This window comes from Taurulus bubalis (assembly GCF_910589615.1).
Source record: "Taurulus bubalis genome assembly, chromosome: 13".
Classification (NCBI taxonomy): Eukaryota; Metazoa; Chordata; class Actinopteri; order Perciformes; family Cottidae; genus Taurulus; species Taurulus bubalis.
The window spans coordinates 62501-87500 of record NC_136601.1 but is presented as its reverse complement, the minus strand read 5'-3'; the positions used below and the strand labels follow the sequence as shown (position 1 = coordinate 87500).

Sequence of the window (25000 nt, the reverse complement as noted above, 5' to 3'; positions counted from 1 at the left end):
TCACTGATGACACCTGAACAGGTAACATGACATCACTTTCCTGACAGATGAATTACAGTAGTGATGGAGAGATGAAGCTTCGAAGCTTAATGGAGCTTCATTTGCTCTACTGCGCCACCAAGTGGACAATACATGTAACACAGAGTGATCATAACGACACCATGGCTTTGGTGTGTGACGCCAATACATCAATTATTAACTTAATTATATTGTGTCTGTCTTTATGATATAATGGCGGGGTCAAATGGGAAAGTGGAAACAAATTGGGGAGAGGGTTGAGATGTGACTGGGGCTCAGTGGTTAGCATACCCGTCATTCAGTCAGAGGAACGGTGGTTCGAGCCCCAGCTCCGCTAGTCCATGATGATGTGAACTTTTCCACAGTGCTGGGCTTTTTTAGACTATTCCTCCTGCTTTATGAAATACTTTCACAGCACAGATGAAGCTGTACAAAGAGGAAGTCCTTTGAGTTTCTCTGTCCCTTATATTTCAAATCGCACGGCAAACCCACGAACCATTTTCTGATCAGTCCCGTGGTACGGCCGGCTCACGAGGCTTTGAACGTCACCGCATACGTCATGGATACGTCATGGATACAAGCCTCCACACGCTTCACCAACAGCTACCTGATCACTGGACACGCATCACAGCCTCCACACGAAAGGACTCATCACTGATTACAATCAACTTATAAATGTAATGGAAAAGATATTTAGTTTTTCTGTGCGACCCTCAATCATAAACTGGTTCCATAAATCAGGTCATAAAAAGTCAAAATATAGTCACATTCATGAAGTCACAGTATTTTATGTTAGACAGTCAGTTTGTCTATTAAATGCTTCTGATTTTTTTTTTTGCAGACAAACTGGTCCAGTTTGAAGATGAAACCTGTTAAGACCAGTCTGAGAAACACCAGTCCTCCCAGTGAAAACCACACTAGTCCTCCCAGAAAGAAGAGCATTAATCCTCCCAGTGTGAGTTCTGGTCCAGTCTCCAGGTGGGCTTGTTTTCTCCGGTCGGACTGTCAGGAGGAGGGGGAGGAGCCTTCTGTCAGTGGGAGGAGTCAGTCAGTGGGCGGAGCTGCATCGCTGTCCTGTAGCGACATCAACAGTGGTAGGAGTCAGTCAGTGGGCGGAGCTGCATCTCTGTCCTATAGTGACATCATCAGTGGGAGGAGTCAGTCAGTGGGCGGAGCTGCATCTCTGTCCTGTAGTGACATCATACTTCCTGCTTCCTCCATGTTTGACAGCGGAGAGGACTTCAGCCTCGACTTCTGAACTAACTCTGAAGGGTTTATGATCATTGATCGTTGTTTCAGCTTTATATATTATTATTATTATATATGATGGAACATATTGATCCATCAACTGTATTTAAAAAGGTAGTTCAACACTGTATTCATCACTGTTATCGTTCAACCACAGAATACATGTTTACTGTGAATACATGAATGTTGATTTAGAGAGAGAGAGAGATGTTTTAGGATGAAAGAAAAGTGAAACTTTGTGACAATAAACAAGCTCAAAATGACTTCTGCATGTTTATGAATCATTATTCTGCATGAATTAGTTTTATTAGTTGAGTTGAATCAGCTCCGCTGGGAAGAAGTATTCAGATACTTTACTGCAGTAAAAGCACATAAACACACTTTTTGAAAATACTTAATTTAATTAATGAAGAGTTTAGTCTTCATTGATTATTCAGTGTTTATTTATCCAAATATGGTCACTTCCTGTTTTCTGGTTAACGAAACAAAGTCTCTGATCTTCTGATATCATGCAAACTTCTCCATAAATTAAAACTGTGTGTGTGTGTGTGTGTGTGTGTGTGTGTGTGTGTGTGACATTCTTGTGCGACTCTGTGATGCTCACCTGATGCTTTACGAGCTCAGCGTTTCCCACAATGCACCACGGTTTTGACAGATTGCCACCGCCCATGGGTCCGCTAACAATCTCACAATGCAATGCATCACATTTTAAACATGTAATATGATCTCTGCGATCACGGGGACCTTTGTGAGGTTTAGTTTAGGTTAAGTTTTAGTTTAGGTTAAGCTTTAGATTAGGTCAAGCTTTAGTTTAGTTTAGGGCGTGTCTTATTGAAGGTAGGTGTGTCTTATTAAAGGTATGCGTGTCTTGTTGAAGGTAGGCGTGTCCTATTGGAGGTAGGTGTGTCTTATTGAAGGTAGGTGTGTCTTATTGAAGGTAGGTGTGTCTTATTGAAGGTGGGCGTGTCTTGTTGAAGGTAGGTGTGTCTTATTGAATGTAGGCGTGTCTTATTGAAGGTGGGCGTGTCTTGTTGAAGGTAGGTGTGTCTTTTTGAAGGTAGGCGTGTCTTATTGAAGGTGGGCGTGTCTTATTGAAGGTAGGTGTGTCGTATTGAAGGTGGGCGTGTCTTATTGAAGGTAGGCGTGTCTCATTGGAGGTGGGCGTGTCTTATTGAAGAGAGGTGTGTCTCATTGAAGGTAGGCGTGTCTTATTGACGATGGCCGTGTCTTTTTGAAGGTAGGCGTGTCTTATTGACGATGGGCGATACATAATATATGATAAATATGTAATATATGATGAATACATGACATATGATAAATACATAATATATGATAAATACGTACATGCATAAATGGCCCCCTCAAAGATTTGTGTTAAAAGGAGACAAGAAAGTTAAACTCAGAAAAAAAGTAAAATCTTTATTGGTGAAAGACTTCAATGAAAAATGTTTTTTACACAGAAATTAAAATATAAAGCAACATTATAGAATGTGTGTGTGTGTGTGTGTGTGTGTGTGTGTGTGTGTGTGTGTGTGCGTGTGTGTGTGTTCTACATTCAAACATGACATGTTAGTTTGATAGAGATGTGATGACATCATTGAGGAGTTGGATGAGGTCATCTTCAGCAGGGCGTCTCCATGACGATCAGAATGTCAGCTTTCTTCTCCCTGAAGAACACAATTTAGTTATTAATTATTAAAAGAACAACAATCGACCAGGAAGTAAACCGTTCCTCTAAAGGCCATTTTAACAACCAAGGTTCCACAGATACTGTTGTCTGTCCATGTCCTCATTCATGTCTTCATTCATGTCTTCATTCATGTCCACATTGATGTCCCAACATGTCCACATTCATGTCTTCATTCATGTCCACATTGATGTCCCAACATGTCCTCATTCATGTCTTCATTCATGTCCACATTGATGTCCCAACATGTCCTCATTCATGTCCTCATTCATGTCTTCATTCATGTCCACATTCATGTCCACATTCATGTCCCAACATGTCCTCATTCATGTCCTCATTCATGTCTTCATTCATGTCTTCATTGATGTTCCAACATGTCCTCATTCATGTCCTCATTCATGTCTTCATTCATGTCCACATTGATGTCCCAACATGTCCTCATTCATGTCCTCATTCATGTCTTCATTCATGTCTACATTGATGTCCCAACATGTCCTCATTCATGTCCTCATTCATGTCTTCATTCATGTCTTCATTGATGTCCCAACATGTCCTCATTCATGTCCTCATTCATGTCTTCATTCATGTCGACATTGATGTCCCAACATGTCCACATTCATGTCTTCATTCATGTCCACATTGATGTCCCAACATGTCCTCATTCATGTCTTCATTCATGTCCACATTGATGTCCCAACATGTCCTCATTCATGTCCTCATTCATGTCTTCATTCATGTCCACATTCATGTCCACATTCATGTCCCAACATGTCCTCATTCATGTCCTCATTCATGTCTTCATTCATGTCTTCATTGATGTTCCAACATGTCCTCATTCATGTCCTCATTCATGTCTTCATTCATGTCCACATTGATGTCCCAACATGTCCTCATTCATGTCCTCATTCATGTCTTCATTCATGTCTACATTGATGTCCCAACATGTCCTCATTCATGTCCTCATTCATGTCTTCATTCATGTCTTCATTGATGTCCCAACATGTCCTCATTCATGTCCTCATTCATGTCTTCATTCATGTCCACATTGATGTCCCAACATGTCCTCATTCATGTCTTCATTCATGTCTTCATTCATGTCCACATTGATGTCCCAACATGTCCACATTCATGTCTTCATTCATGTCCACATTGATGTCCCAACATGTCCTCATTCATGTCTTCATTCATGTCCACATTGATGTCCCAACATGTCCTCATTCATGTCCTCATTCATGTCTTCATTCATGTCCACATTCATGTCCACATTCATGTCCCAACATGTCCTCATTCATGTCCTCATTCATGTCTTCATTCATGTCCACATTCATGTCCCAACATGTCCTCATTCATGTCCTCATTCATGTCTTCATTCATGTCCACATTGATGTCCCAACATGTCCTCATTCATGTCCTCATTCATGTCTTCATTCATGTCTACATTCATGTCCCAACATGTCCTCATTCATGTCTTCATTCATGTCCACATTGATGTCCCAACATGTCCTCATTCATGTCTTCATTCATGTCCACATTGATGTCCCAACATGTCTTCATTCATGTCCTCATTCATGTCTTCATTCATGTCCACATTCATGTCCACATTCATGTCCACATTCATGTCCCAACATGTCCTCATTCATGTCCTCATTCATGTCTTCATTCATGTCTTCATTCATGTCCACATTGATGTCCCAACATGTCCTCATTCATGTCTTCATTCATGTCCACATTGATGTCCCAACATGTCCTCATTCATGTCTTCATTCATGTCCACATTGATGTCCCAACATGTCCTCATTTATGTCTTCATTCATGTCTTCATTCATGTCCACATTGATGTCCCAACATGTCCTCATTTGTGTCCTCATTAATGTCTTCATTCATGTCCACATTGATGTCCCAACATGTCCTCATTCATGTCCTCATTCATGTCTTCATTCATGTCCACATTGATGTCCCAACATGTCCTCATTCATGTCCCAACATGTCCTCATTCATGCCTTCATTCATGTCCTCATTCATGTCCTCATTCATGCCGTCATTCATGTCCTCATTCATGTCCCAACATGTCCTCATTCATGTCCTCATTCATGTCCCAACATGTCCTCATTCATGTCTTCATTCATGTCCTCATTCATGTCCAAATTCATGTCCTCATTCATGTCCCAACATGTCCTCATTCATGTCCCAACATGTCCTCATTCATGTCTTCATTCATGTCTTCATTCATGTCCTCATTCATGTCCCAACATGTCCTCATTCATGTCCTCATTCATGTCTTCATTCATGTCTTCATTAATGTCCTCATGTATTTCCCAACATGCACAGAGACCCAGTGAGGTGGTTTAATCTAGTCATTCAGCCTCTCATCTAGTTGTTGTCCTCTGATTGGTCGGTGAAGTCATCTGCCAGGTGTGACCTGAGCAGCAATATGTCCATCTAATACACCCCAGAGTGAACCTGTCTCAGGAGACAAGACCAGAATGAATGATTGTTGAAACTCACAGTCGGTGGACACACAGGGAACATTCGTTGGGGTAAGTGATGCCGTCACTGCCGCACAGCGGAGAGTAGTTCAGAGGACATGCCTGAGCCACGCTGGTCCTCTCACAGGAAGGCTGCACAACGAGACGATAGATGCCAACTGTCCAGGATCCAGACTCCACAGTAATGACGAGCATGTTCACGCTCAGTGACTTTGAAATACATATTGATCTTTTCTCTCATGATACCTGCATGAAACAGTCTGTTTAACGCCTCAAGAAGCAGCAACTCATCTTTGTTTGATCATCAAATTATTTTTTATTTTTAATCAAGATCTTGATTACTACACCAACTGTCTGATTCCAACTTGATGGACTACAGACTGAAGAAATAAAGGATGTTTATTTGTTAAAACAAACTAAAAGGTCTGACAGGGATGGAATTCATGATACTGTCAGACACTTAATAACAAAGTAACTGCATGACAAAATCAAAAGGGATTCTTTATGTTACTGTGTTTAATTTCTGTTGCTAAACGTGTTCAGTTTGTTGGGTGGTTTGTTTCTTACCCTCCTGTAGAGCCTGGATTCTTCAGCATCTGAAAAAGAGAAATGTTTTCATGTTTATTAGAGCTTCTCTTATCCACTGTTTTACACCTGACACTGTCTAGTCTTACCTGGATCCTACACCTGACTCTGTCTAGTCTTACCTGGACTGTAAACTTCTAAAGTCTTCAGTGAATACTTTCAAACTAGCTATTGTGGCATCACAAGGGGTCATGGACGAATAATGTCTCTTCAATGCACATGACTAACTCTACTTCTTCCGCGGAGCCTCTGTGCTTCCTCTGCCTCCTGGGCCCTGCCTCCTGGGTCCTGCCTCCTGGGCCCTGCCTCCTGGGTCCTGCCTCCTGGGTCCTGCCTCCTGGGTCCTGTCTCCTGGGCCCTGCCTCCTGGGTCCTGTCTCCTGTGCCCTGCCTCCTGGGTCCTGCCTCCTGGGCCCTGCCTCCTGGGTCCTGCCTCCTGGGTCCTGTCTCCTGGGCCCTGCCTCCTGGGTCCTGCCTCCTGGGTCCTGCCTCCTGGGTCCTGTCTCCTGGGCCCTGCCTCCTGGGTCCTGCCTCCTGGGTCCTGCCTCCTGGGTCCTGTCTCCTGTGCCCTGCCTCCTGGGTCCTGCCTCCTGGGTCCTGTCTCCTGGGCCCTGCCTCCTGGGTCCTGCCTCCTGGGTCCTGCCTCCTGGGTCCTGTCTCCTGTGCCCTGCCTCCTGGGTCCTGCCTCCTGGGTCCTGCCTCCTGGGTCCTCCCTCCTGGGCCCTGCCTCCTGGGTCCTGCTTCCTGGGCCCTGTCTCCTGTGCCCTGCCTCCTGGGTCCTGCTTCCTGGGTCCTGCTTCCTGGGTCCTGCTTCCTGTGTCCTGCCTCCTGGGCCCTGCCTTCTGCCTCCTGTGCCCTGCCTCCTGGGTCCTGCCTCCTGTCTCCTGTGCCCTGCCTCCTGGGCCCTGCCTCCTATGCCCTGCCTCCTGCGTCCTTGGCCCCACTCGGGAGCCCCGAAAACGTAAGCCATTAAATTAATAAATCTTGGGTTTATGTTGCCAAACCATGCCCTTCCCCATCAGTTTCAATCCAAGGGACCCACAACCCACACTGGGAAAATGCCTTAAGAAATGTCCAGGTCCTCGAGGGAACTTTGGTGGGAACCAGGTTAACTCCTTCCTATCCTCACTTTGCAGTGAAAAATGGCATCTTGTATTGGGGAGTAAGAAGTAAGAACAAAGTCGTTGAGCAACTCCTTGTTCCCCAACCTCATCGCTCCACAGTTCTGCAGTTAGCCTACACTCACTTGATGGGAGCTCACTTGGGTGTAGAGAAAACCAAGGTTCTTTTGGCCAGGAGTTCACAAGGAGGTACAAAACTACTGTCGCAGATTGCCAGATCACAGCACCAAAACTGACTTAACGGAACCCCCTTATCTTTTTGCTTATCATAGATACCCCCTTTGAAAGGCCGGGATGGGTATTGTGGGTCCACTCCCAAAGAATGCCTGCGGACACCAGTACATCTTGGTCATAGTAGACTACGCCACCCTGTATCCACAAGCCGTCCCCTTAGGAAAGGCAAATGCTAAACAAACAGCAAAAGAACTGTTCATTCCAAAATAAATTCTTACCGAACAAGGAAGCCCCTTAATGTCCAGAGTCACCAAGGAGTTGTGTGTGCTTTTGCAAGTGAAACAGGTGAGAACCTCGGTGTACCACCCCCAGACGGATGGGCTAGTGGCCATCGACAAAGACTGAAGAAACTGGGACCAGCTTCTCCCCAGGCTTTCACTAGTTTCTCACCCTTTGACCTATTGTATTCCCACAAACACTGGGTCTTCTGGACATAGCCAAGGAGACTTGGGAGGAGCAATCCTGTCCCCATCGTACCATGATTGAACACGTGGAGGCGATGCGACACAGGATGAAGTAAACAGGAAGTGACTTAAGCATCAAAAGCTGTACAACAGGTCTGACTGTTTTGTTTCTGTGATGCACGCATGGAGAAATCAATTCGTAGGAATTATGCAGTTAACTGCAAGGGGAATGTGATTATGTAACCTAGCGGATATTATCTGTTAATTTAGTGTGATATTAGCATTATGTTCTATAATTTGAGGCTTGCGGTTAAATATCAACTTAACGCATCATTAAAAAGTGACCATGTCATAACGGTTACAACGTGTATCTGTGTGATGAGGTCGATAGTCAGACAAGCTGAAATCCCCTCTTCATACATCAGGCCCTTTTTGCACATATAGCTGTCAATGTTCTCAGGTTACACATCCAACAGCTGATCTGGTTCAGGCTTACCTGCACAGAAGAAAGAAGCAGCACAGAGGAGCAGAAGAGTTCTGACAAACATCCTGGATGAAAGCTCAGAAAGTCAAATGAAACCAGAGAGCAGATCTCTGTGTTTTTCTGCCGTCTGATTGGCTGCTGATGTGTCTTCGTGCAGCTGCTCTGCGGTTGTGATGTTTGGCGTTGGCGTGCTGTCATATAGAGGATGGGCTGAAACAATGTGAACTTCTGTGGTTGTGACGGCTGCCACAGTCTTTTGTTCAGACTTTAATCTGGGGATCAACATTCTGTCTGCTCTGAAATATCGCTGACAAAGCGAAAACTATTAGGAAAGACAAACACACGAGCAGGAAAACAAGAGTGACACGAGTCTGCAACATATTGACACAAAAACCAGAGCAGAAGAACGTCATACGTTCTCAAGATGTTGAAATGAATTACACAAACAGATTAAAAAGGTAGGTCCCTGCTACACAACATTATGTAGGTTCATGCTACACAGCATCCTGTAGGTCCATGCTACATAACATCCTGTAGGTCCACAACATCCTGTAGGTACATGCTACATAACATCCTGTAGGTTCATGCTACACAACATCCTGTAGGTCCATGCTACATAACATCCTGTAGGTCCACAACATCCTGTAGGTCCATGCTACATAACATCCTGTAGGTTCATGCTACACAACATCCTGTAGGTTCATGCTACACAGCATCCTGTAGGTTCATGCTACACAGCATCCTGTAGGTCCATGCTACATAACATCCTGTAGGTCCACAACATCCTGTAGGTTCATGCTACACAACATCCTGTAGGTCCATGCTACATAACATCCCGTAGGTCCACAACATCCTGTAGGTTCATGCTACACAGCATCCTGTAGGTCCATGCTACATAACATCCTGTAGGTCCATGCTACATAACATCCTGTAGGTTCATGCTACACAACATCCTGTAGGTCCATGCTACATAACATCCTGTAGGTCCACAACATCCTGTAGGTTCATGCTACACAACATCCTGTAGGTCCACAACATCCTGTAGGTACATGCTACACAGCATCCTGTAGGTCTATGCTACACAGCATCCTGTAGTTCTATGCTACACAACTTAAATAAATATTTGTATTGTGAGCTCTGCCAGACTGTGCCTCTTGCTCTCTCCTCTCACCCACATCTCTACTGAACGTCCTCTAGGAGAGACACAAACCATCCGACCAGCTGCAGCTGAGGATGAACATTGGTCCGACCAGAGCGTCCCAGGAGGTCGCAGCCCACCGGATGGCCAGGCACTCCTTCTCCAGCGTGCTGTACCTGGCCTCCCTCTCGGACAGCTTCCTGCTGATGAAAAGAACCGGGCGGTCAACCCCCGTACCTGCTGGGACAAAATGGCCCCCAGCCCTTTGTTCGATGCATCAGTCTGCAGAGTAAACACCTCGGACTTCAAACACAACTCTGATAACTGCCGCCTGCAAAGGTTCTCTGCAATCGCCGACCTCATCTCCGCTGACGATGAAAAGGAGGACAGGGAACTAAGTCAGGACTTTATGGGATGGTGTCATTCTTCACATCTCTTCATGGTGGTTTTATCTAGACCCTGGTCCTGGTTTTATCTGGACCCTGGTCCTGGTTGTATCTAGACCCTGGTCCTGGTTTTATCTAGACCCTGGTCCTGGTTTTATCTAGACCCTGGTCCTGGTTGTATCTAGACCCTGGTCCTGGTTTTATCTAGACCCTGGTCCTGGTTGTATCTAGACCCTGGTCCTGGTTTTATCTAGACCCTGGTCCTGGTTGTATCTAGACCCTGGTCCTGGTTTTATCTAGACCCTGGTCCTGGTTGTATCTGGACCCTTGTCCTGGTTTTATCTGGACCCTTGTCCTGGTTTTATCTGGACCCTGGTCCTGGTTTTATCTGGACCCTTGTTCTGGTTTTATCTGGACCCTTGTCCTGCCCGGCACCTACTGCTATTGTCATTATTCTCATTATTATTAGACATATTACTGTTACTGACACCGTTTCCGCTTTTATGATCATTTTGGTAATTGTAACTTCTTCATCATTCTACTACTCAATACTGAATCAATTTGGTCACATGACATGTACTGTCCTTCTGGTCACATGACATCTATTGTCCTTCTGGTCACATGACATCTATTGTCCTTCTGGTCACATGACATGTACTGTCCTTCTGGTCACATGACATGTATTGTCCTTCTGGTCACATGACATGTCTACAGAGCCCGGGCCCCACTGACTGACTCTGACCCCCCAGACTCTTTCCTACTGGTCACTCCCCTGCACATCCCTCCACACCTTATATTTAAATATACTTGTCACTTTCACACAATCAATCACTTCATTCCGTGCACTTTACTTATTTGTACTTATTTTTATTTTTTACTTTAATTGTTATTCCCTGTAGATCCAACTGTATTCAATACTCCCAATTGTAAATATCATAATAAGTTTCATGTTCACCTTCAAATGTTTTTTGTTAAATGTTTTGCATCTCCCACCAGGACAAATAAATAGGAATAGGAATAAATGGTTCTGATTCTGATATATATATATGGCAAAGTGTGTGTATATATATATATATATAGTATATATTATATTGTATTGCCAAGTGACATGTGCAGTGTCGTGGTGCAGACTGATGGGGCAGCAAAGAGTAATCTCTGCCTCCAGCCTCATCGAAGAAGAAGAAGAAGAAGAAGAAGAAGAAGAAGAAGTAGAAGAAGAAGAAGAAGAAGAAGAAGAAGACCGGAAGTGGCATTCCGTTTCCGGAGCGCGCTGTTCGGTGCGTCGTCGTGTCGTTCTGAGTTAGTTTTGTTTCATAATTCTCTCTCTGGAGATAAAACATGTACGACCAGGAAGAAGGTGAGCTTCTCCCACGTGCTAACGCGCATTATGACGTCATATATATTTTCACTGCGTCACTGAGCAGCTGAGTGCGTGAGCCTTTGTTTCAGCTAACAGGCTAACAGGCTAACGGGCTTGTGATGATATGTTGTATTGACCCGGGATCAATATTGTGTGTTTGTCAGAAAACCCGTACGAGGAGGACGATGATGAGATCACTCCGGACCTGTGGCAGGAGGCCTGCTGGATCGTCATCAGGTAGCCTCACCTGCAGCACAGCAGCTGGACCTCACACATCTGAGTCCATTAGACTGCTTTAATATGCATTAGAGACATTTCTAGATACAGCAGAGCTGTGAAACATCTGCACTTTGATCTATATTATTATTATTTTTATTATCAGCTGTCATTTCTATCAAATAAACAGGTTCAGGTCTCTTGCAGCTCTTATTTTGACGAGACGTCTGTTCTCTTGCAGCTCTTATTTTGACGAGACGTCTGTTCTCTTGCAGCTCTTATTTTGACGAGAAGGGTCTGGTGCGGCAGCAGCTGGACTCCTTTGATGAGTTCATCCAGATGTCGGTTCAGAGGATCGTGGAGGACGCGCCCCCCATCGACCTGCAGGCGGAGGCCCAGCACACCTCAGGAGAGGTGGAGGAGCCGGTGAGGAACCACACCCGGGATGGTTCTGGATCAGGACCCATGCACCGGGTTCTGGATCAGGACCCATGCACCTGGTTCTGGAGGGTTAGAGATGTTTCACTCACTGTGACCTCGCTCTTCTGTTGCAGCCCCGGTACCAGCTGAAGTTTGAGCAGATCTACCTGTCCAAGCCCACCCACTGGGAGAGAGACGGGGCTCCGTCTCCCATGATGCCCAACGAAGCCCGACTCAGGAACCTCACGTGAGTCTCACCCGCAGGTTCTTATCCTGGAAAACCTACTGTTTACACCCAGACTTCACTAAATGTTTGCTCATGACATTTGGTTTAAAGTCATGGAACCACTGGTCAGAATGTGTATGAATCCTGTCACCTGGGCCCTGTTTCTCGTACCTGGCTTACTGAGTTAGCGGCTAATTGTCAGGATAAGATGACGTAGGTCAGGCTTTCTCGGTTTCTCGAAGCAAGCTTAGATTAATCACCATAGCAACACATCCAAAAATTTAAACCTGCTCCCGGGCAGGCTGACTGAACTTCACTGGATAAGCTGGACACTCCCACGGACAAAAAAGGCAGCTCACCTCCTCATTGATGAAGGAGCGATATTAGTTATATTAGTTTTATAGGTAGAGAGTTCTTTCAGATCGCCAGGATCCATCCTTTACATCATCATGACTTCCTGTACGCGGCGATATAGATGTTGCCGGCAAGAAATAATTTATTTAGAGAGCTTCTCGAGCCGCGGACATTGATCACCACAGACGCAGCTGATCGCCTCAGACACAGACTGTCAGCGCTGCATGCCGCTGTTCTTAAGTTTATTTAGCTCTTAAGAAACTTATGGATGTGCTAAAGCACTCATAATTATATGACAGTGTTATTAGTACACCATACATATCATTATTGTAGAACATGATTAAGGTGATCGTGATGAGAATACAGAGAATCACACACAATTTATTTTCACTGCTTTAATTGATTGAATTTCTGATTATGAATAATACATACATACTGATCCGCCCATACACATATTCAAACTCCTAGTTATATGGTAATCTACACATACATGTATATACACATATATAGTACATGATTCATACGTGCATACAGTACATATATCTTCATAAGTATATATTTATTCGTAAAAATAATCTGATTGATTTGGGTGATGAAGCACTTCAAATTTGCCGATACATTTTCCACTGACGCATTTAACTTGTCTGATATATTTAGACGCTCATGTCTCGCAGCGGGGGCGGAGTTAAAGTTGCGTTCACGGCAACAATGTTGCAAAAACGTTGGAATATTCGCAATGCGTTTGCTGTGAATGACTACGGTATTGACTTCCTCATTTGCCTTCATGATCATCTCCTGCTTCTCAGTAGAGAAATAAAAAGAGGTTCCTCTGAGTTTATTGTCCATTGTACTGTTAGAACATGGTGGTGTCAGTGCTCCATTATTATCCTTCTGAAGAGGAGCGGCGCATTTATCCAGATGACGTCTGGCTAGAATGAACAAGACATTTCAGCGCGGATCAGCTGTGAAGAAACCCAGATAGCCTGATGTCAATCATCTCGCTAATTTAAGATGGAGATTAGGACATTTGCTTGACTTTGTTTAGCCAGGTACACGAAACAGGGCCCTGGTCTGTCCCGGTCTCACCTGGTCTTTCCCGGTCTCACTCCTCAGATACTCGGCCCCCCTTTACGTTGACATCACAAAGACCATCATAAAGGAGGGCGAGGACCAGCTGCAGACTCAGCACCAGAAGACCTTCATTGGTAAAATTCCCATCATGCTTCGCTCCACCTACTGTCTGCTGAGCGGCCTGACGGACCGAGACCTGTGTGAGCTCAACGAGTGTCCGCTCGACCCCGGAGGCTATTTCATCATCAACGGCTCTGAGAAGGTATGCTGTGACATCACTGTGACATCACCATGCACCCTGTGACATCACTGAGTATTGATACACTGAGCTATCTGTCTCCAGTCTTTATGCGAAGCTAACCAGCAGATGGTTGTAGGGTAATATGGTACTATAATCTCTCTAGTGGGGTAATATAGTACTATGAGTTCTCTAGTGGGGTACTATGGTACTATTATCTCTCTAGTGGGGTAATATGGTACTATTATCTCTCTAGTGGGGTAATATGGTACTATTATCTCTCTAGTGGGGTAATATGGTACTATTATCTCTCTAGTGGGGTAATATGGTACAGAATGAGGAGTTGCAGTAGTCTAGAAGTAAGAGATGAACTAATGTTTCTGCTTCTCGTTGAGAGGATGTGATTGTTTAAATGTTACGCAATACCCAGGTGAAAACAGGTCCTTGAAGTCTGCAATGTGTGAACTGGTGGTTGATGGTTTGTCTGGTCTGTGAACTGGTTCCCTTGCTGGTGTTCAGGTGCTGATTGCTCAGGAAAAGATGGCCACCAACACGGTGTATGTGTTTGCCAAGAAGGACTCAAAGTACGCCTACACCGGCGAGTGTCGGTCCTGTTTGGAGAACTCTTCCCGGCCCACCAGCACCATCTGGGTCAGCATGATGGCCAGAGGAGGACAGGTGAGTCCTGAACGCCTTGAATGAGCTCCATCATCTCCACGGACAACAAGAAGACCGCTGCTTGATTCTTCACTGCTTCGCCCTCAGGGAGTGAAGAAGAGCGCCATCGGCCAGAGGATCGTGTCCACGCTGCCCTACATCAGACAGGAAGTGCCCATCATCATCGTGTTCCGAGCGCTGGGCTTCGTGTCGGACAGAGACATCCTGGAACACATCATCTACGACTTTGACGACCCAGAGATGATGGAGATGGTCAGTCTGATTATGAGTGAACCATCAGGTCATGATTGAGGTCATCATTAACGGGGCAGTCAAGGGTCTCCATGTCCGTCTTCTGATATCCAGGTCACTCTAACTAGAACATGCCAACAGGTGTGTACAGGTCACTCTAACTAGAACATGCCAACAGGTGTGTACAGGTCACTCTAAAGCCTAGTTCATACTTCTCCGTCACGGAGAAGTATGAACAAGGCTTAACTAGAGCATGTCAACAGGTGTGTACAGGTCACTCTAACTAGAACAGGTGTGTACAGGTCACTCTAACTAGAACAGGTGTGTACAGGTCACTCTAACTAGAACAGGTGTGTACAGGTCACTCTAACTAGAACAGGTCAACAGGTGTGTACAGGTCAATCTAACTAGAACAGGTGTGTACAGGTCACTCTAACTAGAACAGGTCAACAGGTGTGTACAGGTCACTCTAACTAGAACAGGTCAACAGGTGTGTACAGGTCAATCTAACTAGAACAGGTGTGTACAGGTCACTCTAACTAGAACAGGTCAACAGGTGTGTACAGGTCAATCTAACTAGAACAGGTGTGTACAGGTCACTCTAACTAGAACAGGTGTGTACAGGTCACTCTAACTAGAACAGGTCAACAGGTGTGTACAGGTCAATCTAAGTGTGTGTGGCCGTGATGTCATCGTGATGTCACTGTGTTCCAGGTGAAGCCCTCTCTGGATGAAGCGTTTGTGATCCAGGAGCAGAACGTGGCGTTGAACTTCATCGGCTCCAGAGGAGCGAAACCCGGAGTGACGAAAGAACGGAGAATAAAATATGCAAAAGAAGTTCTGCAGAAAGAGATGCTGCCGCACGTGGGAGTCAGCGACTTCTGTGAGACCAAGAAGGCCTACTTCTTAGGGTGAGTCCCACCTGGACAGATGTCTCCTGAGACCAGCTTAGGGTTCTGCCCTGCCTGTATACACACTACTTGAGTTGTGTATTCACACAGGTGTGCTCCTCTCCAGGTACATGGTCCACAGGTTGCTGCTGGCCGCTCTCGGCAGAAGAGAGCTGGACGACAGAGATCACTATGGCAACAAAAGACTGGACCTGGCTGGGCCGCTATTGGCCTTCCTGTTTAGAGGGTGGGGCTTCTGTCAGCACCTTGATCATCTTTACCAGCCACATATATTTACCTGTACATGAATATATATATGTAGTATTGCGTACAATGTGGTTTTAAATGTCCTGCAGAGACATTTGCTCCATTTTCATTCCCTTCATTAATAAAAGCGTCTCCGTGTTCAGGATGTTTAAGAACCTGTTGAAGGAGATCAGGATTTACGCTCAGAAGTTCATCGACAGAGGAAAAGACTTCAACCTGGAGCTGGCTATTAAGACCAGGATCATCTCAGACGGCCTGAAGTACTCGCTGGCCACTGGGAACTGGGGGGACGTGAAGAAGGCCCACCAAGCCCGAGCCGGAGTCTCACAGGTGAGAACGCCTCGCCCTCCAGTCAGCACGTGGATGTAGTTTCTAAAAGGTTCTGGAGCGGTGACCCTCAGTAATCGGATGTTTCCAGATGAATCCTGTTTGTGTTCCTCTGCTTGCAGGTGTTGAACCGGCTGACCTTCGCCTCCACTCTTTCTCACCTCCGTCGACTCAACTCTCCGATCGGTAGAGATGGAAAACTGGCAAAACCCCGACAGCTTCACAACACACTGTGGGGGATGGTGTGTCCGGCCGAGACGCCCGAGGTACGGTACCGAACCAATGCAACAAAGAACCCGGACCAATGCAACAAAGAACCCTAACCAATGCAACAAAGAACCCTGACCCTGACCAATGCAACAAAGAACCCTGACCAATGCAACAAAGAACCCTGACCAATGCAACAAAGAACCCTGACCAATGCAACAAAGAACCCAGACCAATGCCACAAAGAACCCTAACCAATGCAACAAAGAACCCTGACCCTGACCAATGCAACAAAGAACCCTGACCAATGCAACAAAGAACCCTGACCAATGCAACAAAGAACCCTGACCAATGCAACAAAGAACCCAGACCAATGCCACAAAGAACCCTAACCCTAACCAATGCAACCAAGAACCCTAACCGGAAACACAAATAATCTGACAGACAGGATCTAGTTTCACTCTGCAGTCTGACGAGTGTCTTCTTACCATCTGTTGCAGGGCCACGCTGTGGGGCTGGTGAAGAACCTGGCCCTGATGGCCTACATCTCGGTGGGCTCGCAGCCATCTCCCATCCTGGAGTTCCTGGAGGAGTGGAGTATGGAGAACCTGGAGGAGATCTCACCTGCTGCCATCGCAGAGTCAGTCACACTCACCCTCTCATGAGATGTGACGTCATAAATACAGTGTTAACTAGGTTATCATGAGAGGTGACATCATGAACTCTGACTTTAATCTTCTGATTTAGCGCCACAAAGATCTTTGTGAACGGCTGCTGGGTCGGAATCCACAAAGACCCTGAACAGCTGATGAACACCCTGAGGAAACTCCGCAGACAGATGGACATCATCGTGTCCGAGGTAACAGACTGACGTGTCCACGCAGACTGACAGACTGACGTGTCCACGCAGACTGACAGACTGGCGTGTCCACGCAGACTGGCGTGTCCACGCAGACTGGCGTGTCCACGCAGACTGACGTGTCCACGCAGACTGACAGACTGACGTGTCCACGCAGACTGACAGACTGACGTGTCCACGCACACTGACGTGTCCACGCAGACTGGTGTGTCCACGCAGACTGACAGACTGACATGTCCACGCACACTGACGTGTCCACGCACACTGACAGACTGACGTGTCCACGCAGACTGGCGTGTCCACGCAGGCTGGTGTGTCCACGCAGACTGACAGACTGACATGTCCACGCAGACTGACGTGTCCACGCACACTGACAGACTGACGTGTCCACGCAGACTGGCGTGTCCACGCAGACTGGCGTGTCCACGCAGACTGACAGACTGGCGTGTCCACGCAGACTGACAGACTGGCGTGTCCACGCACACTGACGTGTCCACGCACACTGACAGACTGACGTGTCCACGCAGACTGACAGACTGGCGTGTCCACGCAGACTGACAGACTGGCGTGTCCACGCAGACTGGCGTGTCCACGCAGACTGGCGTGTCCACGCAGACTGACAGACTGGCGTGTCCACGCAGACTGGCGTGTCCACGCAGACTGACAGACTGGCGTGTCCACGCAGACTGGCGTGTCCACGCAGACTGACAGACTGACGTGTCCACGCAGACTGGCGTGTCCACGCAGACTGACGTGTCCACGCAGACTGACAGACTGACGTGTCCACGCAGACTGGCGTGTCCACGCAGACTGACGTGTCCACGCAGACTGACAGACTGGCGTGTCCACGCAGACTGGCGTGTCCACGCAGACTGACAGACTGACGTGTCCACGCAGACTGGCGTGTCCACGCAGACTGACGTGTCCACGCAGACTGGCGTGTCCACGCAGACTGACAGACTGACGTGTCCACGCAGACTGACGTGTCCACGCAGACTGGCGTGTCCACGCAGACTGGCGTGTCCACGCAGACTGACAGACTGACGTGTCCACGCAGACTGACGTGTCCACGCAGACTGGCGTGTCCACGCAGACTGGCGTGTCCACGCAGACTGGCGTGTCCACGCAGACTGACAGACTGACGTGTCCACGCAGACTGACGTGTCCACGCAGACTGGCGTGTCCACGCAGACTGACAGACTGACGTGTCCACGCAGACAACACATGGGATTAATGGCAATTAACAAATATAAAATGTCACCAGTCGTGTCCTTTTAAAAAAAAATAAAGACGTCTCAGCTCTGCTGCTTGTGAACCTTTCAGGTATCGATGATCAGAGACATCAGAGAACGTGAGATCAGAATCTACACGGATGCTGGACGAATCTGCCGACCCCTGCTGATCGTGGAGAAACAGAAACTACTGCTGAAGAGACGACACATCGACCAGCTGAAGGAAAGAGAGTACAACAATTACAGGTGAGACGGAGCGCAGGTATATCTGGACCTATGACCGGTCGATAATTGAGAATTATTCAAAGTTGACAGAGTGCTTATATTTTAACCAGCGCAGCTTTTCCAGATTTTCCGGCTCTCGTTCAGCGGTCCAGGAAACACCGACCAATCGCACGCGTGATCATCACGTGATGCTACTCGGCCAATCAAATATTCGGATCAGCATCGCGGCTTGCGGGAGAGATGGAGAGGCCGAACAGTCGGATCAGTATGCGAGTGAGAAGTTACTTCACATGCCGTTCTCCAAAAAGAGAAATGTGGACAAGAGACCAGGGTCTTTAGCCCGGGGAACTTTAGCCCGGGGGTCTTTAGCCCGGGGGTCTTTAGCCCGGGTCTTCAATGGTCATTCTTCTTAAAGGCAGTTCAAAACTCGTATGCCTCGTGTGTTCAGAGGATTATTAAAAGCAGAATGTGAAGCTTTCTACGAGACAAAGCACAACTCTTTAGAGCAAACCTACCGACTCGCCTCCCAAATGAAGGAACAGAATCTAAGAGCCAATATCATCAGAATCCTCACACAATGATGGCAACAGAGGAAAGAGCTGAAACAAGTGGTTTCAATAACAGATATCGTCCCTCACACACATTTTATAAGAGAATAAAATAATGTTGTGGCTTTTCTGATTGACAACCCTAGACGCCTGAATTAACTGAATTTAAAGCTACAGGGCAAAGACAATTAAGTTAAATTTTTTTTTGTAAAATGAGTCCTTTATTTTAAGATAAACATTTTTCAAAACCTTTCAGTAATGTTGTTTTTCCATTTTTAAATCCAGCCTTTATTGTAATTGAAATGAGAAAATAATATGTATTAATAATTCATCCAGTTAAATTTGAAAACTGATAATAAATATTGAGATTATTTCTTTATTTGATTGTTGACTTCACACAGACGTTGAAAGAACTGCAGCTACTTGAATCCTTACGGGACTAAGTCACAGCTCAGGGAGACGTTCCTGTGATGCTCTGGACCTTTGAGGAGGAACTTTCCTCAACCTGGTTGAACATTAGTTGAGTAGCTTCAGAGCAGATTCTTGTGTTGGAGTTGGTCCAGTGTACCTTCAGTTCTTCCTGAATTGAGTTAGCTGGTTGTTTTTTGGTTAAGTTGGGTAAGTTAGTTTTTGGATTGGTCTTTTATAGTTCGACGGTTGTTTCCGTAGACTTTCCTGGTTGTTACGAAACATTTATCATCGCGTTGTTTGTTGGTCAGCTGGCAGGACTTGGTGGCGAGCGGCGTGGTGGAGTACATCGACACTCTGGAGGAGGAGACGGTGATGCTCGCCATGACCCCCGACGACCTCCAGGAGAAGGGCGTGGCCTACTGCTCCACCTATACGCATTGTGAGATCCACCCGTCCATGATACTCGGCGTCTGTGCTTCCATCATCCCCTTCCCCGATCACAACCAGGTAGGAACAACCAACTGGGACCAGGATGTGTTTCTAATGGGAACGCTGTTCCTGACGTGCTCGTTCTGATTGGTCAGTCTCCCAGGAACACGTACCAGTCTGCGATGGGAAAACAGGCCATGGGCGTCTACATCACCAACTTCCATGTGCGGATGGACACTCTGGCTCACGTGTTGTACTACCCTCAGAAACCACTGGTCACCACCCGGTCCATGGAGTACCTGCGCTTCAGGGAGCTGCCTGCAGGTAACACACCTGTGTGCAGGTAACACACCTGTGTGCAGGCAACACACCTGTGTGCAGGCAACACACCTGTGTGCAGGCAACACACCTGTGTGCAGGCAACACACCTGTGTGCAGGCAACACACCTGTGTGCAGGCAACACACCTGTGTGCAGGCAACACACCTGTGTGCAGGCAACACACCTGTGTGCAGGCAACACACCTGTGTGCAGGCAACACACCTGTGTGCAGGCAACACACCTGTGTGCAGGCAACACACCTGTGCACTCATTTGAAATCCCAAATGAATGAAGTAAGTTTATGGTATTGACTCCTTACTTGAACAGGTGAGTTGTGTTCTAACTGAAGCCTCCTTCCTGCTCCAGGTATCAACTCCATCGTGGCGATTGCCGCGTACACCGGCTACAACCAGGAGGACTCGGTGATCATGAACAGGTCGGCCGTGGACCGAGGCTTCTTCAGGTCAGTTCCTCACTCCCACAACCAGGTGTGTCAGTCTTTAAAGTGGTCTTCATCCTGCAGGTCTGTGTTCCATCCCCAGTGTAGTCTTCATCCTGCAGGTCTGTGTTCCATCCCCAGTGTAACCAGACCGTGTGTCAGTCTTTAAAGCTGGTCTTCATCCTGCAGGTCTGTGTTCTATCGATCCTACAAAGAGCAGGAGTCTAAAAAAGGATTCGATCAGGAGGAGATCTTCGAGAAGCCAACACGTGAAACATGTCAGGGTGAGAACTTCTGTTTAGTTGTGGTCTAGTGCTTCGCAATCGAATCTTTTATAACAGCATTCAATCACAGGTGTTGGATTTCAGTGGTGGGCGGGGCTAGTCTTAAGTCACAAATGGTTAGAACAAAGAACAAATTCAAATTGCCCTCAGGTATGAGACACGCCATCTACGACAAGCTGGATGACGACGGGCTCATCGCCCCCGGCGTCCGTGTCTCCGGCGAGGACGTCATCATCGGGAAGACCGTGACGCTGCCGGAGAACGACGACGAGCTGGACAGCACCAACCGGCGCTACACCAAGAGGGACTGCAGCACCTTCCTGAGGACCAGCGAGACCGGCATCGTGGACCAGGTCATGGTGACCCTGAACCAGGAGGGCTACAAGTTCTGCAAGATCAGGGTGAGAGTACAACACATCTGATAGAGCAGCGGTCCTCAACCCCCGGGTCACGGCCCGGTACCGGTCCTCGGGTCCCTTGGTACCGGGCCGCAGAGAAAGAATTCATGGGGAGAAGAAAAATCGGAAAAATGTTTTATTTTGAAAAAAGACCGGATGCATCCATCTGTGCGTAGCCTCAAACGTAACATCTTGACATGTCAAGAGGTTCCGTGATACGTTTCCCTAAAAAGTGAAACTTAAAAGTCCGTTACAACTCAGTGTTCTGGATTAAAATCAAGGCAGAGTTACTGAGATCGCCAAAAAAGCTCTAAACCCTGCCTCCATTTCAACATCCTGTCTTTGTGAAGCAGGTTTTAATGAAGTGGCATAAAGGTTTTAATGAAGTGGCATAAAGGTTTTAATGAAGTGACATAAAGGTTTAAGTTACGGAGTAGAGTCAGCACCTGTTAGTGAAACACCTGACTCATACAGCTTCGGCCTTTCTGAGGAGAAGCATATTTAAATTTTTTCTGATGTCTGGTTTCTTTCAGGTTCGCTCAGTGAGGATTCCTCAGATTGGAGACAAGTTCGCCAGCCGTCACGGACAAAAAGGAACCTGTGGAATCCAGTACAGACAAGAGGTAACCAGGAAGTGAACACACAGGAAGCTTACTGAAGGAGGTAACCAGGAAGTGAACACACAGGAAGCTTACTGAAGGAGGTAACCAGGAAGTGAACACACAGGAAGCTTACTGAAGGAGGTAACCAGGAAGTGAACACACAGGAAGCTTACTGAAGGAGGTAACCAGGAAGTGAACACACAGGAAGCTTACTGAAGGAGGTAACCAGGAAGTAAACACACAGGAAGCTTACTGAAGGAGGTAACCAGGAAGTAAACACACAGGAAGCTTACTGAAGGAGGTAACCAGGAAGTGAACACACAGGAAGCTTACTGAAGGAGGTAACCAGGAAGTGAACACACAGGAAGCTTACTGAAGGAGGTAACCAGGAAGTAAACACACAGGAAGCTTACTGAAGGAGGTAACCAGGAAGTGAACACACAGGAAGCAGGAAATAAAGATTCTATAAAGGTGTAGTCCAGGTGTCATGAGGTGAATAAAGTGAAATCAGCTGATGAACATCTTTTCAGATACAACAGCTGAAGCGTGTCAGTCTGTTTACCATGTTTGGTTTATTCTCTGCATAAAGCCGCTGATTGATATATTATAAGAGGTTATAATATAATGAATGCTGAAGTGTTTCATAGGGTAACGTTGAAGAAGAGAACTCTGATGTGTTGACTAAAGGCTCTGAGACGTGTCCTCTGATCCCGGATCAGTTCATGAGCAGAACAGATTCATGGTGATCATACTTCAGCTACAGGAAACCATCTGGAATAAATGATGAATGTCTGAAGCTCTGAACATTGATGTGTTGAAGGACATGCCGTTCACCTGCGAGGGCATCACCCCTGACATCATCATCAACCCTCACGCCATCCCGTCCAGAATGACAGTCGGCCATCTGATCGAGTGTCTGCAGGGCAAGGTAGAGTCGATACGTACGCGTGGTAATATTTAATAACTTCATCAGTACGAGCCAACAAGCACCAGAGACTCTTGGTCCTGTATGAACGTCCTGTCAAGGTAATAATACATGATATCCAAACAGTAATCACCAGGATATGATAATCAATCATGACACATACACAATAATTACATGAGTATGGGCAATAATAAATAGGACTTAATTTCAGTTAAACACAATAAAAACCTATTAAAAGCTTTTATTTGAATCAATAGTGCCGATGACTTGCAGGGTCACATTTTGTGTGTGTGTGTGTGTGTGTGTAATTGCATTGTTTTGTGTTTCAGGTTTCTGCGAACAAAGGTGAGATAGGCGACGCGACTCCGTTTAACGACGCTGTCAATGTGCAGAAAGTCTCCAACCTGCTGTCTGAATATGGATATCACCTGAGAGGAAATGAGGTGACTCTACTTCCTGTTTACACATGAACGCTACTTCCTGTATACCTCAAACACATGAACACTGCTTCCTGTTTACACATGAACACTGCTTCCTGTTTACACATGAACACTACTTCCTGTTTACCTCAAACACATGAACACTACTTCCTGTTTACCTCAAACACATGAACACTACTTCCTGTATGCCTCAAACACATGAACACTGCTTCCTGTTTACACATGAACACTACTTCCTGTTTACCTCAAACACATGAACACTACTTCCTGTATGCCTCAAACTCATGAACACTACTTCCTGTATGCCTCAAACACATGAACACTACTTCCTGTATGCCTCAAACACATGAACACTACTTCCTGTATGCCTCAAACACATGAACACTGCTTCCTGTTTACACATGAACACTACTTCCTGTATGCCACAAACACATGAACACTACTTCCTGTATGCCTCAAACACATGAACACTACTTCCTGTATGCCTCAAACACATGAACACTACTTCCTGTATGCCTCAAACACATGAACACTACTTCCTGTATGCCTCAAACACATGAACACTACTTCCTGTATGCCTCAAACACATGAACGCTACTTCCTGTTTACACATGAACGCTACTTCCTGTTTACACATGAACGCTACTTCCTGTTTACACATGAACACTACTTCCTGTTTACCTCAAACACATGAACGCTACTTCCTGTTTACCTCATACACATGAACGCTACTTCCTGTTTACACATGAACGCTACTTCCTGTTTACACATGAACGCTACTTCCTGTTTACACATGAACGCTACTTCCTGTTTACCTCAAACACATGAACGCTACTTCCTGTTTACCTCAAACACATGAACGCTACTTCCTGTATGCCTCAAACACATGAACGCTACTTCCTGTTTGCCTCAAACACATGAACGCTACTTCCTGTTTGCCTCAAACACATGAACGCTACTTCCTGTTTACACATGAACGCTACTTCCTGTTTACACATGAACGCTACTTCCTGTTTACACATGAACGCTACTTCCTGTTTACACATGAACGCTACTTCCTGTTTACACATGAACGCTACTTCCTGTTTACACATGAACGCTACTTCATGTTTACCTCATGCACATGAACGCTACTTCCTGTTTACCTCAAGCACATGAACACTGCGTCATGTTGGAGTCTCTCTGCTGGAGCTGATTATTGATCATCAATCTTTGACCAGGTTCTGTATAACGGCTTCACGGGGAGGAAGCTGACGTCTCAGATCTTCATCGGTCCAACTTACTACCAGCGTCTGAAGCACATGGTGGACGATAAGATTCACTCGAGGGCCCGGGGCCCGGTCCAGATCCTCAACAGACAGCCCATGGAGGGCCGGTCCCGGTGAGTCTGAGTCACCTGTCTGACGGTAATGATGGAGAAATGGAGCATGACTGTTGGATCACTCACCTGTCTGTCTGTCTGTCTCTTAGGGATGGTGGTCTGCGGTTCGGGGAGATGGAGCGTGACTGTCAGATCGCTCACGGAGCGGCTCAGTTCCTGAAGGAACGTCTGTTTGAGGCTTCTGATCCGTATCAAGTTCACGTGTGTAACCTGTGTGGACTGATGGCCATCG

General features: G+C 46.4%; 2 protein-coding genes across 2 annotated transcripts in view; both read left to right on the top strand.

The window, feature by feature from the left end:
- mrnip (MRN complex interacting protein) overlaps positions 1 to 1276 on the top strand; it is a gene marked incomplete at both ends in the record, with an annotated part of 9626 nt that extends 8350 nt beyond the window's left edge. The window contains one exon of the mRNA XM_079228525.1: positions 860 to 1276. Coding sequence (XP_079084651.1) covers positions 860 to 1276 — 417 coding nt within the window. The remainder of the gene's footprint in view (positions 1 to 859) is intronic.
- A 9777-nt stretch (positions 1277 to 11053) lies between these two features.
- Positions 11054 to 25000, top strand: part of polr2b (RNA polymerase II subunit B) — a 14860-nt gene continuing 913 nt past the window's right edge. Inside the window, exons 1-24 of the mRNA XM_079228295.1 lie at positions 11054 to 11147; positions 11315 to 11387; positions 11642 to 11792; positions 11921 to 12033; positions 13480 to 13699; positions 14195 to 14353; positions 14441 to 14605; positions 15299 to 15495; positions 15602 to 15721; positions 15885 to 16071; positions 16191 to 16334; positions 16776 to 16915; positions 17023 to 17134; positions 18458 to 18612; positions 19859 to 20057; positions 20135 to 20303; positions 20666 to 20762; positions 20928 to 21022; positions 21173 to 21423; positions 21954 to 22043; positions 22843 to 22950; positions 23277 to 23390; positions 24608 to 24768; positions 24858 to 25000. The exon at positions 24858 to 25000 is cut by the window's right edge and continues 53 nt beyond it. Coding sequence (XP_079084421.1) covers positions 11129 to 11147; positions 11315 to 11387; positions 11642 to 11792; positions 11921 to 12033; positions 13480 to 13699; positions 14195 to 14353; positions 14441 to 14605; positions 15299 to 15495; positions 15602 to 15721; positions 15885 to 16071; positions 16191 to 16334; positions 16776 to 16915; positions 17023 to 17134; positions 18458 to 18612; positions 19859 to 20057; positions 20135 to 20303; positions 20666 to 20762; positions 20928 to 21022; positions 21173 to 21423; positions 21954 to 22043; positions 22843 to 22950; positions 23277 to 23390; positions 24608 to 24768; positions 24858 to 25000 — 3382 coding nt within the window. The 5' untranslated portion in view covers positions 11054 to 11128. The remainder of the gene's footprint in view (positions 11148 to 11314; positions 11388 to 11641; positions 11793 to 11920; positions 12034 to 13479; positions 13700 to 14194; positions 14354 to 14440; positions 14606 to 15298; positions 15496 to 15601; positions 15722 to 15884; positions 16072 to 16190; positions 16335 to 16775; positions 16916 to 17022; positions 17135 to 18457; positions 18613 to 19858; positions 20058 to 20134; positions 20304 to 20665; positions 20763 to 20927; positions 21023 to 21172; positions 21424 to 21953; positions 22044 to 22842; positions 22951 to 23276; positions 23391 to 24607; positions 24769 to 24857) is intronic.